The sequence below is a fragment of the Tenrec ecaudatus genome, chromosome 8 (genome assembly GCF_050624435.1).
Source record: "Tenrec ecaudatus isolate mTenEca1 chromosome 8, mTenEca1.hap1, whole genome shotgun sequence".
In the NCBI taxonomy this organism is placed as follows: domain Eukaryota; kingdom Metazoa; phylum Chordata; class Mammalia; order Afrosoricida; family Tenrecidae; genus Tenrec; species Tenrec ecaudatus.
In genome coordinates, this window is record NC_134537.1 from 156351190 (window position 1) to 156368982 (window position 17793).

At 43.2% G+C, this 17793-nt stretch overlaps 1 protein-coding gene and 1 long non-coding RNA gene across 4 annotated transcripts in view; one reads left to right on the forward strand and one right to left on the reverse strand.

Moving 5' to 3' along the window:
- The window catches only part of DDX1 (DEAD-box helicase 1), a 39509-nt gene extending 26844 nt beyond the window's left edge, over nucleotides 1–12665 (reverse strand). The window contains exons 1-9 of one of the 3 annotated variants that reach the window (XM_075557088.1): nucleotides 12323–12665; nucleotides 9266–9317; nucleotides 8726–8789; nucleotides 7580–7609; nucleotides 6713–6809; nucleotides 5231–5278; nucleotides 1651–1734; nucleotides 1321–1404; nucleotides 715–791 (exon numbers count right to left, since the gene is read on the reverse strand). In XM_075557088.1, the coding sequence (XP_075413203.1) occupies nucleotides 715–791; nucleotides 1321–1404; nucleotides 1651–1734; nucleotides 5231–5278; nucleotides 6713–6809; nucleotides 7580–7609; nucleotides 8726–8789; nucleotides 9266–9315 (534 nt within the window). In that variant the 5' untranslated portion in view covers nucleotides 9316–9317; nucleotides 12323–12665. Of the gene's footprint in view, nucleotides 1–714; nucleotides 792–1320; nucleotides 1405–1650; nucleotides 1735–5230; nucleotides 5279–6712; nucleotides 6810–7579; nucleotides 7610–8725; nucleotides 8790–9265; nucleotides 9349–12322 lie in introns of those variants that run through there. The other 2 variants (XM_075557085.1, XM_075557087.1) reach the window with 2 other exon arrangements.
- On the forward strand, nucleotides 11300–16214 carry LOC142455316 (uncharacterized). The gene is made up of 2 exons (XR_012785764.1): nucleotides 11300–11548; nucleotides 11737–16214. It is a non-coding gene; the product is annotated as an uncharacterized LOC142455316 (long non-coding RNA).
- The last annotated feature ends 1579 nt before the right edge of the window (nucleotides 16215–17793 follow it).

Consider the following 17793-nt stretch of genomic DNA (forward strand, 5'->3'; position numbering starts at 1 on the left):
TGGCATGAGAGAACAGCAGCAGAACCAAAAGGCAGGACATCAACAAAGCAGTGGACTTCCCAATCCACACAGCAAGTAAAGCTCAGGGCTTTCAGGCACTTAATTGGCCAAGCTAGTATTGCTAACTCAGAGACACAGAGCCGAGTGCTCCCAGGCTGACGCTGGGTGGAGTGCCCTTTCAATATGTACTGACAGCCCTTAAAGAGCTTTGTAACACTGCCCACGCAGGGCAAAGGCTAATAAGTCCTATGGCTGAGGAGCCCAGGACTAAGAGGTGTCCTGTCTGAATAACTGTATCCTGAGCATTTTTAATAAGCCCCATAATCCTGAGTGCTGACTGCATTCTGTGTGGCCACTGCAATGAATGACTGAACCCAGATGCAAAGCAGAGCGCTGTGGGAGTGCAGTTGGGGGCAAAACTGGCAGGGCTGGGCATGCCTTGTGCAGCTGGAGGAGGTCAGACAACACCCCATGTCATTTCTTTTTCACAGGCTAGTAATGAACGACATGAAAAGAAAACTGTAACCACTACACATTCATCTCATTTTACACTACTTCTTCATCATCCAAATCTGAACAGTCTGGGAGGAATACACAAAAAATCCACTTGTCTTTGAGAAATCATTTCTTTATCTTCGGGTTAAATCATGATTGAATAAATGAACAAGAAAGTTTGCGAAAGCTATGTTGAAGGGAATACTATAGTGAGCTTACCTCTCCATAATTATCAAACTGTTTATTATGGGACTTCTTTCCTGTGCCACCAAAGCCAAAGCCAAACTTGTCAGTTCCTGGATTTGAAACGTGGCAAGAGTAAATACAACAAATATGAAGCAAAGCCCTCTAAAATAAGTGATTTTATTTGCACTAGACTCAGTCACTCCTTTTAAAATAACACCAGGCAATCCTTGTTTAAGTTTCCAAATGTTGCAAACTGAAGTGTTGCTAGCCTGTGGAAAGTAGGTGACACTGGACACAATGACCCTGCGTGCCTCTGCTCTGACCAGTAAGGAACCAGGGACTGAGTTTACCCTAAGTGCAGGGCTCTATGCAGCACTCTGCAGCACACACTCACACACTCAGTTCAGCTTGGCCTCATAGTCTTCACTTACTCCACCTGATGTTACACTATTTTAATATATATGCATTTGGAAATCTGCTTCAAGCCTTTTTTTGGGAATAGAGTTGGGTATATATATAAGTAACTTTATTCTCATATCCCTCAAATATAATTTTTGTACGGTTCAGTTTGCACTGCCTTTGGAAGTAAAAGAAAATGCTAACAACCACACTAAATTCAGTTACTCTAGAAATGCTTACCCAGGTCTAAGGACGCCTGCATGGTAGACCACCCAACTCTGCATAATCCTTGGTCATGACAGGATACTTCATAGTAGTGTTTCCCTATAAGGGCAAACAAAATACGGTGAAATTTAAATAAGTTACGTCACACACAATTCATTTACCCTGTAACCATTTTTTTGCATTATTTCTCAACGACCACTTTCTAGGTTTCATACAGAAAACATTACAAAGTCTTTTGTACCAACAAAAATCTCTCCAAATCCTCAAGTGAAAGCTACTTATGGAAAGTCCATGTTAACAATACATTGCCTCAAAACCGTACAAGCACAAATGCGGTTCAGATACCTTTCATTACTCCTTTAGCCGCTCTACATCCATGCCATTCCTTTGCTTCTCTGCTCTGGCAACAAAGACCATCAGATCCAATTGCTGGATTGAGGGAAAGACAAAGCACACACACGGTAAACACACAGTACAGACGGTATAAACCATGTACTCTGAAGTAAGTATGATTCAATCTACTGAGATCAGGCTTTCACTTGCTACAATGGTCCAGAGACTGACACTCAGGAATTCCTGAAAGCGCGATGTCTTCGCCATGAGTAACTAACTGCTCTTATTCATCCCCTGGCAGTGCTGGGTCATGTTGAGAGCTACTTTCTAAATTATCATCTGTGAACTAGGACGAGACTTCGGAGCAACAAGTTGAGAAAGGAATCAACGTTGCCCTAACCTGATTTACACCAGCAGCAGCGACAGCACCAGCACAGACAGTCCTACACAACTGTTCTCTAAAGTCCCCTATAGGAGGATGGTGCAGCAATGCAAGGATTTATTGCTTTGCTATTAAAACTAAGTGAGAGCTTGGGTGATTTCTACCCTAAAAAAACTTAACAGGAACTGTTTCTGATCTGTTCTCCAATCCACAGATCCAGAAACCATATGGGAAAACAACAACAAAAAAGTATGCTTAAATATATTTGTCACTGGCTAATACCTAAAACAAAACCAAACTCACTGCCCACTGTCCTGTCAGTTTCCAAGGCTGTAACCTAGAAAGCCTCATCTTTCTCCCAAGGAGCCACTGATGGTATCAATCTGCTGACTTTGTGGTTAGCAGCCCAAGAGGTAACCAGTATACCACCAGGGCTCACTACTGACCAATATAAGAACCTTCAGAGAGGTTTATTATATATCATTGTAAATCAATGGCAGTCACCAAGTGGGTGTTTTACTGGCAAGCTTTTAGCTTTTGTCTGTAATGAAAAGAAACGCCCTCATTTGCAACTCATTTTTCAGCAACTCGATGTAAAAAACCCTTTAGAAATCATTTCCTAATGTTTAAAAGCACTTCATCAGGAGGGTGAGGGAAGGAAGGAAAAAAGAGGAGCTGATACCAAGGGCTCAAATAGAACGTAAATGTGTAGAAAACGATGATGCAACATATGTACAAATATGCTTGATACAGTTGATGTATGGACTGTTATAAGAACCCTCAATACAATGATCTTTAAAAATTAAAAACCTTTCAAAATTAAAAAAAGCACCTCATCACTTACCAGCAATCAAATTTATATTTGAGTATAAAGCTGAGTCTAAATTCTTATACATTTGGGTACTGCATGATATAAAACTTCAAACTTCTGAAATTGTCTATCAGTGGCGAATTCTTATAATTGTTATATTTGAAGTTCTTTTATACAGATAAAAATCATATATATTATAGTGGAGGCTAAATATTTGGGGGGCAGGGGAAGGAGTTTGATTCTTCAGGTTCAGTCCTAACTTCTCTCTGCAGCGTGCCTTCTCCATCATCAACACGTGGGGAAAATTCCCCCAAGTCAAGCGGATAGCTCTCATTTATTCTTTGTAATGGCCCCACAGGAGCCTTTGAAAATAAACTAACATTGGTTATGCCTTCTCCTAGCGATAGCATTCCACTTGTTGGCAGGTATCTCTACAAATAATACTGCAACAAACATCCTTTGTGTAAGTCTATCTTGCACACCGCTGTTATTTCCACAGGATAGACCAGGGCCGGCAAACTGCAGTCCCGAGCTAACAGCTGCTCTTTCAGTACATACACATGGCTCTGAAGTAAAACTGAAAACATTTAAAGGACATTTTTCAGATCATGGTGATTTTGTTTGTAAAAATATTGGTACGGATAGAAACTGGAAACACAGGGAATCCAGAATGGATGATTCCTTCAGGACCAGTGGTGAGAGTGGCAACACCAGGAGGGTAGAGGGTGAGTGGGTGAAAAGGGAGAAGTGATTACAAGGATCTACATGTAACCTCCTCCCTGGGGGACGAACAGAAAAGTGGGTGAAGGGAGACGTCGGACAAGATATGACAAAATAATAATTTATAAATTATCAAGGGTTCATGAGGGAAGGGTGAGTGAGGAAGAAGGGGTGAGTGAGGAGGGAGGGGGAAAATGAGGAGCTGATGCCAGGGGCTTAAGTGGAGAGCAAATGTTTTGAGAATGATGTTGGCAACAAGTGTACAAATGTGCTTGACACAATGGATGGATGTATGGATTGTGATAAGAGTTGTACAAGCCCCCAATAAAATGATTTTTTAAATAAATAAAAGATTAAAAAGTTAGTTTCCTAAAGTGAGACTATTAATAAGTGGTAAATCCAATGTTTGTAACCAGATTGACCATTGGTAGAAAAAATATTTATATTTCTGGCATTCTCATAAATCCGTATTTGTTTTGAGGGACACGACTAGCTCTCCCATCTCCAAAGTTTTGTCAACACCTGGGCTAGACCCTCCAGGAAGGTCTAACAGGGAATGCTAACAAGCTGCCTACCAGAAAGGCAACGATAATTCATATTTCTACCAAGAAAGTGTGCTACCGCTTTTGAGTTCTTGCAAACCAGGGGGCAAAGATCTGTATCTGGATTTCTATTTCTTCACTTTCCGGCGAGTTAAATCTTTGCATGTTGATCGACAATTTGGATTTGCTCTTATTGGTAATCTCTAACACATTAATCGGTTAGCTACATGACTCTATTACTTAAGGATTCTCTATAGGTCATCCACATGACAAATATTCTTCTATCTTAATTATCAGTCTATTACATTTTAATCATTTTTGTTAACTTCTTATACAAACACACTGAGCTTTTCCTTCATAATTTCTAGTTCCCAACTTTTAGTGGTTTCCTTATCCCTAAGTTGCTTTTGTTATTAAATGTTATAAAATTCACAAACAATGATTTAAATGAATTGAAGAGACCTGTACACTCATCACCACAATCAATTTTAGAACATTTTCTTCATTCTTGTACACATTATTAGCTCCCCAGTTCCCCCAACCTCCTCTGCCATACCCAAAGGAACTACGTAACTATTAATCTAGTTACTATCACTACAGATTTACCTACAAATAAATCAGATCAAAAACCCCAATGATGACAAAATAAAACAGAAAAACCTATGAGAAGTTGAAAATAAGAGAAACTAAAACAAATTTAAAATGTCTACTCATAAATTGCATGTGTCTCCCATATGTTAAAATTTGTTTTATATAACTGAATCCTAAACCTACCTAGAATTTATTTTTAATTTAAAATGATAGCAGTAAACTATATATTGTTACAGATGGAATGCCTATATGCCAGCATGCTTAGTGAATAAATCATCATTTTCCTACTTTGAAGAAATACTTTGTTTATTCTGCACACGACTTTCTGCCATTTACTGGGATTTATTTCCATTCTATTCCTCTAACCTATTTGTCTACTCCTATAATAGTGCCAATACTACACTATTTTATTACAGCGACTATATGTAACATCCACTAAATTAAATCTCCCTTGACAGTAGTTTTGTCACAATTTTCTTGGTATCAAGCATTAGTAGAGACAAACTGCCTGAATTACAAAATCATCTATTAAATCTACCTACTTACCGAACGCTGATCCTCTATCATATGGGTTCATCTGCCATTTGTTGAGCACTAAACAAATTAAAATGAGAAAAATTACCAACATAAATGTGAAATTAAAAACCATCAAACATAAAGCAAGTATATTTTACAAGACTTAATTCCTCTAATATTTAATATGGCTTTACACATATTTGGAATATACAAATATGAAACTCATGCTGATTTTATTGATGACAAAAGTAAAACGAAAACTCTATTAAGATGAGGAAGAGAGCCCCTATCTCCTCACTTGCTTCAATGTACTTTGAAATCTATCACTTGGCACCAATCTTTGCAATAACCACTAGGGCCCTGAAAAAGGAAGCTCACCTAGCTAAGCAGACTTCAGTCAGAGTGGCAATAACCGCCTTTCATTATTTCTGGGCCAATTAGTTATCTTACTATCATTAAAAGAAAAGCACATCCTTTATCATAATCCAAAAGCCCCACTTCATTTATATGGGGTCTGAAGCTAAAGATTATCACAGCCCTGTAAGACCTAGAGACTACCAGTTGTCATGAACTACAATTAATATCAGCTCAGAAGTTGCAAAGTAGAACTATGTTCCACGAGGTTTATTTTTTATTTTAAATTTTGATTTGGGTTGGATTCTACAAGGTTTTCAAGTCTGTGGCCTTTTGGAAGTGGAACCCCAATAACAGTTCATTTAGAACTAAAACTTCTTTTATCTAATCTCATATTCACTCACAAACGCATTCATTCATTTCTGTTTAACATTATTACTCTTTGATATGCCAGTTCATACCACTGAAGCTTGCTGTTTTGTCACAACCCAGATTTGTATCATGAAACAGAAGTGACCTACAATGTGGAACACACCGTATTAAAATGAGAGTCCTAGATGAAGACAACATGGAATTTAGAAGTCATTTAACAGAAACAGCACCATTTACAGATAAAAGAAACTACGGTATGATTAGTCAGGGCAGAGGTAAAACCAAAAACCCTAATAAAATGGAACACCATCTCTAGGGTGAAAAATATAAATCTGAGTTTAAAATCGATACTTTACATTTTAACTGCCTGGGCTCCTTCTCACTTCTCTGACAAAAAAGTACAGGATGCCTCTCTCTCCTGTACAGGGAACAGCCAAGGATCCTTCAAAACCCCAAAACCAAATACACTGCCATGGAATCAAGTCTGACTCACAGGCACCCTGGCAGACAGGGCAGGACTGCCCCTACTGGCTTCCAAGACTGCAAACTCTTTTGGGGAATAGAAAGCCCTATCATTCTCCCACGGAGTGGCTGGTGGTTTTGAACTGCTGACCTTATGGTTAACAGCCCAAAGTGTAACCAATAATTTAGAATCCCGGGTTTCTAGGACAAAGTCAAAAGCATCCTGAAATATTGGCAATAAAAATGCACAAACATCTTACATTTCTAAAGGCCACAAACTTAAGAATCATTGGCTTACACAAAAAGAGAAAACGTAAAAATTACCTGAAGCACCAGTTTTAATTGTTGTTTTTCCTTTCTTGCCTTCCTGTTGATCTTTTAGAGTCTCATAAACGATCTGAATAACTGGAATACTGAAAGCCTATTAGAGAAACAAGTGCTTTCCCCATTAATACTCAGAAATCAAGCCGCTTCATAATTTACAGATGACAAAATATTACACCTGAGATTAATTACACCTGTCTACAACAATGCTGCTCTCATTTAATTTGTTCACACACAAAATACCAGTTAGATAACTTAAAGGATAAAATAAAGGATACGAGCCAGGAGACAGCTCAAAACAATATGCCATGAGCACCTCCTGAATGATCCTTAACGAAAGAGAAACAATGTCCATTCTGACAGAGCTCCATTTTCAACCTTTTTATTTATCACAGCCAGTGTAGTAATATTTTAGAAGTGAGTATAAATACTAAAGGTACGATGGCCCTTTCTCCAAGACTAATTATAAGCTAGATTCTTAATGCCATATTTCCTTTTTGATGTTATGTCAGAATCAGAGGACAACAACAACCATTCACTGTAGGCAATAAATCCCTACAGTTTAGAAGTGATTATTTTATTAAATATTTCAAAGTAATAGCTACTCTGAAAAGAGAACAAACACTGCCTTACAGTCAATCCAACTCCTAGGGACCCCACGGAATATTAATTCCCCTAGGCCTTCTAGGCTGGAAGTCTTGCGGAGACTGACTGCCACATCTCTCTCTGCAGGGGGGCTGATGGATTGGAAATGCTGATCGTGCAGTAAGCAGCTGCGCACTTAGCCATTGCACTACCTGGGCTGTAGGTTTAAAGCTACTTTAAAATTCAATTGTTTTATGAAGTCAATTTAAGAGTAGCACTTACACCTGTTTTTCCACTTCCTGTTTCTGCAGCCTGTAAGAAAAGTGAAAGTGCAGTTTATGTAGAAATCTTCAACATTTAATGAAGCGCTTCCACGTTACTCCGGTCACCTCAGTTAACTTTCACGGTTGTCAACACGATCACTTTCTCCCCACTGCCCCAGCGCTCCCTCCCTTCTTCCATTTCCACCTTTCAAGTACAGGACCTCGTCATTCTAACCTAGTTATTACAAAAGCAGCCAGGCCTCCAGAGCCGTACTACACGCTACTGCTAAACTGATCTCCATAAAAATGCAATTCTACCATGTAACCCCCAGGTTCAAAAGCTTCCAATTCTCCCCACTGCCAACAAATACAAAATTCTTTAATAGAACACCCAAGAAAGAGTCCAAATAATCTGACTCAATGCACAAGAGAGGGGGCATCAAAGAGTTTGCAGGAAAATAGAACTTTTCCACAAACTTTTTGAAATCCCTCCATAATCCCAATGTCAGAATTATGTGCTTGCTTTGCTAATTGGATTAATCCTACCCTCATATATATTTTCAACTCCTACAGATTTTCCATCTTCTATCAAGTTATACCCTGATAGCTGAGCACTTAACCTAAATTGAGCCCTTTCCCCTAAACACGAAGATTGTATGCAGTAACAATCTCACAGAATCCCTCTCGGATCATATCCCACATTCTCCCAGTCCCTATCTATTTCACTTGATGCTCTACCTGGAGAGCATTTCTCTTTCCCCTTTCCATGTCAAGAATCTACTTTCTCGAGGAAGTTCCTTATAATTTCTTCATCAAGTTAACTAAACACCAGCCTCCCACTTGCTCCCACACTGGAATCCTGTAGCATTCGGGCTCTTTTGCAGGGGTCACGTTCTCTCTGACGTGATGCTCAGTTTTGTACACATCAAACTGCCCTGTGAGGTTTATGCTTCCCAAGGGCACAAGATTCTCAAGTGAATCTCTTGCACTTTTGTATTTCCCCAGTTTCTACCCAGCACCTTGAACACAGTAATGTATCATGAATGCTTGTGAAGGAATACAATTTAGGGGAAATATTTTTAAACCTACAATTCTTAAAGAAGGTCACAGATGGCCAGAGAATTATGTCCCCAGCTCCTAATCACCTCACCAAATTTCAACATACCATAAGTACATCACCTCCTCCAAGGATCAATGGGATTGATTCAGCCTGGATATCAGTGGGGAGACTAAAAGAAAGCGATTTTAAAGAAGTTTAGTGCGCAACCCATGCATCACTAAAACTAAGTCACCTGAGCTGGGTCAGTCATGAAACAATAAGCCTGTTGTTGGTCGCCACCAGGTTGATTCCAACTCAGGTGTGCAAAGCAGATCTGCACTCTAGGAGGTTTCAAGGCTCTAACCATTCCGAAGCCAGGCCCCTCGAGCTGGGTCTGAACCCCACCAAAGCGTTGGTGAACTGCCCGGTACTTGATACTGTTGTCACCCAGGAACTCGTACCTAAGCTTGAACAATAATTTTCTCTGACACATATAATCCTTTGTTTTTTTTAGCTAAAAATATATCAAAGTTTAAACATCCAACTTTCTTTAAGAAATTACAAGAAAAAAATACATTTATTTACCCAACTAGTTCCCCATATCTTTGATAATAGTTAACTGTTTAGCACAGTTGTCGTAGGTACATTTAAGATTCATCTACTTACAGCCAATCCATCTCTTCCACAGCTTGTGCAATTTCAGGCATAACACCCATCTCTGAAAATAAAGTCATTAAACTTGGCACATTATCATACTACTCTTAAAATTATGGTTCATAGGGAAAAAGATTTTAGAGCATAGCAGCTCAACCATATAGTAGGTACTTGGTACCGTTGAAAAGTGTAAGTTTGGGAGTTTAACTTGGGTTTAATCCAAGCTCTCACTTACTAGCCTATTTTCTTGCACAACATGGAATTAATACAAGGCAGCGCTAAGAAGTTAATAAAAAGAACTTAATTAAAAGATCATAAATTCATTCACATTTTTGAAGTCCTCTCGTCTGACCTTACTAGAATATACAATTAGAGATAATATCTACTGCATTTGTCACTTAAATCCAAGTGCTTGCTACTGAGTGTCTACCTCCTATGATGAGTAAAACTGTGCCAGTTACAGAGGCTCCTTCACTAACGTTTGTTTTTTTTTGTTTGTTTCTGCTCTGTCACTTCATTTATTTAAGTCTCTGAGCTGTTTATCAGCACAGCGGGCGTCACAGCACATAAAACCTGGTCATGTTTTGTTACAGTTCTCTAAGGTATTTTCTTTTTCTTAAAAACCAAACTCTCTGTCACTGAGCAGATTCCAACTCACTATTGTATATGGTATTTTCTTTGTAGATGGTATTTTTTATTTTAGTTTTCTTTTTTTTTTTTGAATTATATTATTTTTTTATTGCTTTATACAATTGATGTATGTATATGTATGAACTGTGAAAAGAATTGTATGAGCCCCAATAAATTGTTAAAATAAAAAAACAAAACAAAAACAAAAAAAAAAGTTTGTTTTTTTATCGAAAGACAGAGACGTGTTTCTTGGCCATTCAAGGACGTGAATACCTCAGCGAGTCGAGCTAAATGAACAAACATGCAGGAAAGCTCACACTAGCTGGCAGCCATAACAGAACTATAATTACTCAGAGTACTGGTGCTGAAACGTTGGGAAATTGGAAATGAAGGACTGGTGTGTTTAACTGTGCACATATTTAAATAATTCTACTTCAAGGTCCGTCCTAAATGAGTGGGTTGAGTTGTTCCTGGTTGTTTTTTCATTATCATTGCTCAAATGAGCCAACCAAAACCCAAACCCCGTACTGTCAAGTCAATTTGGCCCATAGCGACCCTGTCAACCTCATGCCATCAAGTCAATGCCAAGGAGCAGCAACCCTGCAGACAGATGAAGGGCTCCACTGGGTTTCCAAGGCTATAAATCTCTGCCACCAGCCTCTGTGCACGAGACAGGTGCGGCTTTCTCATCCCATAGAGATACATGCAGTCTCGGGAGCTCACAGGGGCAGTTCCATCCTGTCCTGTAGGGCCCTATGAGTCAGTATCCATTCAGTGGTAGAGTCTAGCTTAGATTTGGCTTTTTAGTTTCTAATTCTAATGACCAGTATACACTACTATAAAATACATATTACCATTAGAAACATTTAAATATTCCCAAACCCCAAAGATAACTAGTTTGAGAATTTTGTACTTCTTGTGATCGTGAAGCCACACAGACAACTCTGCAAGCTACAAACAGCATACCCTTTTCCAACGTTACTTTCTTTGCACCAGGTGAGAATCATCTTAGCAATTAACATAAAAGCTGCAACACTAAATGTATATATAGTATACACTAATTCACATAAACATTGATGACCGGGAAAGTATGTATTATTTCAAGAAAAAGAAGGCTCTCCTACTTCTAAATCTCTCCTGGAAAAACCCAGATAGAGAAATCAGAATGGAAAGTTGTATATCCATGCAGCCCTTTCTGAGAATTGTGGCCAGTAGAATTTACCTATACTCTCTCTCTGAAAATGCAAAAGGCTTGGAAATGATGACGATGCTATCAAGTACTTCACTCCCCAAACTCTCATAGGACATACAGTAAGCACGCACTGCTTTGAATAACTTTCAGACCACTTTTTGTTCTGGGCATGGTTACTATATTTTTAAGAACAGCACGTACAGCATGCACCGTTAGGGGAAAATAATAACATTTTTTAAAAATTCGCATTCTTCACGGAATTCTCGTTTTATCTTTATTTCACCATATCACAAACGCTTCTTCCAGCCCGCTGTCTTGACGTTCCTGAGATTTCAGCTGAATTCCTAAAGACATGAGGCCTATAAAAACGACAGCGTGGAATTCCTCTATGCCATAGAGTCTACGGAATTCGGCTTTCAAACCCTGCTTTCAGAGGGAGCGAGGAAAAACAACAAACTCAGCAATCCCTCTGGGTAGGTTCGATTTCCGCTGGACTTTCTCTGGTGGGTAGAGATTCGGAATTCCCAATCTTCCTACGTGAGAAAACGGACCTACGTCCTATACGCCTCTGCATCCCAAGCTGGCTTAGGAGGTCAGAGCATGAAAAGTCTACCCTGACATCCCCACTGCTCTGTACATTTATTAACTTATTCTAATGCAGATCACACGGCAGTAAAACGACGGATACTGGACGGAAGGTGATGAAACGAGGACTGACTGGGGTGGAAGAAGTCACCTAACATCCTGGTTGGAAGAACACAGGGTCTGCGACGCGGGCAATAAAAGGACAATTCGCTCGCCAAGCCCTGCTGGGCCGGGCCACTGCGCACGCACACTCATCCACACGCTGTGGCGTGCGCGTTTCTGAAGGATGCTGCAGCGGAGCTTCACAAAGGAGCGGCAGGCCGTTTCCGTCGGGACCTTGCGGTTCGGGAGGGTTGGGGGCGGGGCAGCGGGCGCAGTCCCCCCCCCCCCGCCCAGAGGCCCCGGCGGCGGGCAGAAAGGGGGTCTCCCTAGGGCCGTCCTCCGGCGTCCGGCGCAGCCAGGACCACGCCGCCCCGGCCGCAGGAAGCCCCGGCGAGGACGGACGAGGGACGCAGTCTGGACAAACGCACCGGGGCCCAAGTCGCGCGGGGCGGGCCTCAGGCCGCCGCCACGGCCCCCTTGGCACAGATACCGCCCAGGCAGATACAACGGACAGCGCCCTCCGGCACCGCGCGGGACCCCGTCCCCCTGTCCGCTCGCACCTCCAGGGACCCCGGACGGCCGCCTAAGGCTGAAGCGTGGCTCCTGCCACCCAGCCCGCCCCAACTCCCTCACACGCACCGGAGAAGGCCGCCATCTTCGCGCTCGGGCCTCCGCGGCGTCGCCCGCTCGCTCGCTGCGCGCTCCCTCCCCCACCCGGTGACACGCTGCCGCTGCGGCGGCGCGCTTCCGGTCACGCGGTGTTCGGCTTCCCGAGTCCGGCCGGGGCTCCGCCACCCGGCCGACGGTTCCGCCGCAGAAACCGGTCGCAAGACCAAAGGGCCACGTAGCAAGCGGCCTCAAACTATGGCCCGCCGAGGACAAGATACGTGCAGTGTGCACAGGAATTTGTTCCTAGTTTGTTTTTTTTAAACTATAGTCCGGCCCTCCAACGGGTCTGAGGGACAGTCAACTGGCCAATTGGCCCCCTGTTTAAAAAGTTTGAGGACCCCTGAGTGGATTCTGACTCCTAACAACCCTGTCCTGTAGCTTTCCAAGGCTGCGATTCTTTCCAGGAGCAGAGAGCTGGTGGGTTCAAACTGCTGACCTCGTGGTGTGCAGCCCTCCGTCAAACCACTAAACTGCGCACCCCGCCAACCCCCCCCCCCAAAAAAAACCACCCCACTGCGACGGGGTGGGTTTCCACTCATAGTGACTCTGTGAGTCACCAGAGCTCCTATTTCCAGAAGGAAGCAGAAATTTGATGATTGGGGTGATTGGTACTTGGGTGTTAATTGACCGGCCAGCTGCACCTCACTGGATTTCTCAGTCTCAGAATAATAAGCAGTATTTTGTGTGCTGTGACTGCTTTCAGTGTCCACAGCAGCAACATAATGGGGTACCTAGGTGGTGACTACCTGAGCTGCTAACTTCAAGGTCAGCAGTTCAAAACCACCAACTGCTGCAGAGGCGAATAGTTGAGGCTTTCTATTCCCACAAAGAGTCACAGTCTCGGAAACTCACAGGGGCATTTCTACCCTGTCCTGTTGGGTGCCTGTGAGTCATTAGGACTTGATGGCAATGAGATCAACCACTAGGAGACTCTAGGTGGGCAGTGAGTTACGTGCATGTGCTGGGCTGCTAACGCCCAGATTGGGAAACACCCACTGTGGAGGCGAGGCTGTCTACTCGGATAACGACTTAGTCTCAGAGACTGTTCTACTCTGCACTGTAGAGTCCGGCTGAGTTGGAATCGACTGGCGAGATCAGAGTTCGGTTTTGAATTTTAGTATCACCAACTCAACATTTACTAGTTGCATTGATGTAAGTAATTACTTGCGTCTCGTTTTCCATTCACCGATGATGTCGCATTGACTATTTCAGTTTTTTTTAACTGCGTTCTATTTGCAGTGAGAGGAAAAGTAAGTGGGAAAAGTCCCCCAACAACTGTGTGTGAATATTATAACCAGATTACGGGTGAGCATACTAAGGTTCAGGAAAGTTAAATACTTTTCCTGCAGCTGATTGGAACTAAACCCACTGTCACCATTCATTCTTCCCCACTCGCCCACTCTCACACCTTCAAGTCAGTCGGACTCAGAGACCCTACAGGACAGGGTAGAACTGCCCCAGTGATTTTCTGAAAGTTTTAATCTTTTCTAGGAGGAACAACCTCATCTCCCCCAGGGCAACTAGTGGGTTTGAACCTCTGACCTCGCAGTTAGCAGTCCAGTGCTTACCAGACAGCGCCAAGAAGTTCCTTCCACCTGAACCCCTATTGCAATTGAGTACATTCAAATTCACAGTGACCTTTACAGGTTTTACCAGGGTCTAAATCTTTATAGGAGCAGACTTATAAATCCTATTATATGTAATAGGATAGGTTAAGCATCAAAGATCAAAGACAGTAGTAATACATCTAACCCTGCTGCACTGCACAAGTCCAGGAGACACGATTCACAATGCACTCGTTATTCTCATTATATTTTCTAGCAATGATATGCATCACAATGACACAATCTAGCAGCTCTGAATAGATGTCAAGTCCTTTGGAACCACATTCCAGAGAGAGGTTCAAGACTATGTCTGATTTAGGGTTGACAAAAGGGAGGTCTGAAATCTGGCATAGGGCCCTCAGTCAGTTCCCACCTCAGAAGCAGGAAAGGATTGAAGGTGCAAGTGAAGTGATGGGATTTGCTAGAAAGTGCTGTGGAAGCTCTGGTATTTTCCCTCTCTGAAGGAAGAGAGGCATTCCAGCATTCCAGGCATACCCAAAGAATATTTGGCTTTTGGGAAGTGTAAGGAGTGGTAGAAGAGCTAAGATTAAAGGAAGACTGAATTGCCAGAGGGGGGGAGGGAGCAAAGGTCCTTGACAACAACCCACTACAGCTCCACCCTACTGCAGCCTTCGGTCTTGGGACAGGCCAAGCTGGAGGGAGTGGAAGCTGTAAAGTTAATTTAAAAGATGGATTTTGATAGTTACCTTGGATATAATGACTAGGAAAGTACAAAGAAATGAAGTTATGGTTGTGACCAAAGCATCTAGGACAGGGAACGAAATAGCCCACAAAGGGTTTCCAGATAAGGAATATTAATTTCTGCGGGGTGGGGGCTTAGCAAGTTCAGCTGCTTTAGTAAATACAAATGTGCGTGTGGGCATGTGTTTATGGAATCATGGTGGCTGCTAACTGCAAGGTCAGCAATGTGAAACTGTAAGGTCTCTCTCTCTGGCCTAAATTCCAACCTCGGTTCTTGGCTCCGCACGAGAAAGATTTCACGCCGGAGCCGGCTCGTGATCCAAGTGAATTTAATGAAAGTTAAAAGAAGCTTCAGGTTTTACGCGGCACCCATACGATTCCTTTGGCCATGCAGCCTGGCAGAGACTGCTCCGGGACACGCAAGGATCTCCTGCGAAGATGACCAGACAAGCCTCTCTCCCTTCCCGTCCCTGCCTTTTCAAGGGTTCCCCGGGGGAGGTGTGGTGAACGACCCCAGGTCGATCCCACTGGCTGAATTGCAATCATCCGGCCCAGGTGGGCTGGTCCAGGTGTAACGCCCATCCGAGCCCGGCAGGAAAATCCAGCTTTGTCCTATGCTGGCTCTCCTGGGCATGCGTAAATGGACTTCGCAATTCCCTAGGCTAAGCTGCCTAACAAAACCACCAGTGGCACGGCAGAGTAAAGATGAGGCTTTTTCTGCTCTCAGAGTTCCAGTCTCAGAAGCCCACAGGAACAGTTCTGCTCGGTCCTATAGGGTCCCTATGAGTTGGAATCCGCTTGTTGGATGACAGTGAGTGTGGGGTGTGTGCTATAAAATTTTCAGTGATGTTACTGGCTGCTCTCCTTGGGAAACACGCAAGGCCAGATAGAGAAATGACAGGAAACATTTTTCAAACTCATCTGTTTGGATGACTGATAGCACCTTCCTTGTTTTTTTCACCACTTCTATGTCGTCAAATTGCTGTCCTTTCCTGTCCCTCTTCATTCATGGAAACAAAGAGAAGTCACACAGGGCAAGGTCAGGTGAGTAAGGTACATGGGGCAAGAGAAGCATGCTGGGGTTTTTTTGACCAAAAACTGGTGCACTGAGATGACTGTATGAGCCGGCGCTTTGTTGTGTTGGCAAAACCTGTCTGGTAAAAGCATGGGCACCCTACCCCCAGACTGAGTTTCCCAGAAACGGGCTAGTTCTGTAACTGTACCCTCTAAAAGTACAGACCGCCCATATCATTGTTCCTAGAACCAGAACAGGCTGACCTTGTACAACGAGCAGTCACGTATGCCCCACTGAGCAAAACCGCACCTTACGTCAACTCTCCAGAAGCTTCAACAGGAGGGGGGGCGTCGTATAAAAAACCCTCAAGCGCTCCCCTGGTGCGGCTTCCACAGCTTCACTTTACTGTAGGCTGTTGAACCCGTCCGCTTGTCCCCAATAAAGCCTGCTTTTTAATCAGTCCTCGGCGAGTTTGGTCTGTCTCTTCTCGTTTCATGCCTCAGTTTACCTAACAAAACCAGCCCTCCATCAGCTACAAATCAGGCCTTTTTTGTTCCATCCTGTTACCCAATCTTTTCAGAACCTCTAAATAGAAAACTTAACAGTCTGACCTGGTGGAATAAACTCCAAATGCACTATGAGTCAACATTTTTATCTGTTGGGGAAGTCCAGAATGAGGTTTGTCAGCAATGGACATTTCGCCTTTTTGGAAACAAGAAAACACTTGAGTTTTTCCCATGGCGCTGTCCTTGTTAGCTGTGTTGAACATCACAACAGTTTCTGGGGCATTTTTTCCGAGCCGGAAACAAAATTTCAGTCACTTACTGTTGTCTTAAATCAGCCGTCACAAAAAACAAGGTTCGAGTGAAACTGCTTTGATGGAAAAAAAATCACTCCCCGCTGAGAAAAGCTTCCCAGGCGACTCCACTGGGTGCACCAGCTCAGCGAACGGAGCACGATGCTCGCCCAGCGGGGTAAAGGCGCTTCAGAAAGAGCAGCTCTGCAGCGCGTTTCCGTTTCCGGTCTGGGCGTGGTGTCCCTGCGTTTACGTCTCGGCACAGTGACCACGAGGGGGCGCCAACTCGCACCTGAGCTCGATGACCGGCCTGGATTCCAACACGCCCAGCAAGGCCCTACACACCATTTCATTAACTTCGCCAGAACCGTACATTTTATGCAACTTAATCCTTTGGACCCTACTTACGATGTTACGGTGCGATTTTATATGTTATTTATGCGCCCCAAATAATAACTGTGCTTGGGATTGTCAAGGCAGCTCTGTAAAGATGATGCTGCAGGAAAAGCTCCCTGCAGGCGGTCAGGAGGCTGTAGAGAAGTATGGCCGGCAAAAGTCCAGAGGTCAGCCCCTTTCCTTTGTGATAGAGGCTAGAAGGAGTAAAAATGACCACCTGTCGAGACTTCCTGGTCGATGTAGAGCGAGAGTTCTGCCAAAAGGCATGTTAAAGGGAGTGGGGCCTTGAGGCGTCCAAGATTTCCCTTTAAAGGAGAAAGACGTGACCGGCATGCACTCTTCCTCCTCCCGGGAAGGATGCCATGCCTGCAAAGGCAGCGATTGGTGAACAACAACGAAGATGAAAGCCTCATGCTAAGGAGATTGAAGCCGCAAATTAGGAGGTGGGACCTTGATGGTGATGAGGAGGAGGGGGGTGCTCAGTTTAATTGCTAACCTATGTCTGCTGAGCCCTAGATTTCTGGTCGCCTGGAGATGGCTTAGATAACCACCAATGGTCACTAAGTTGATTTCCCTCAGCCCACCATCGAACTGCAACATAGAACTGCACATCACAGGGGTTTTATACGGCTGATACCCTTAGGAGGCAGATTGCCAGGCCTTTATTCAAGGAACTTCTGAGTGGGTTTGAACTGTCAATCTTTAGGTTAATAGTCAAGCTTTTAACCACTTGGGTCAACCAGGAACTCTTAATTAAGTTACCCAACTCCTCTATTGGCACAAAAAAGAAATCTAATGAAATGGTCAGTAAGAATTTTGTCTATTGAATCAATCAGGAAAAAAAATGTC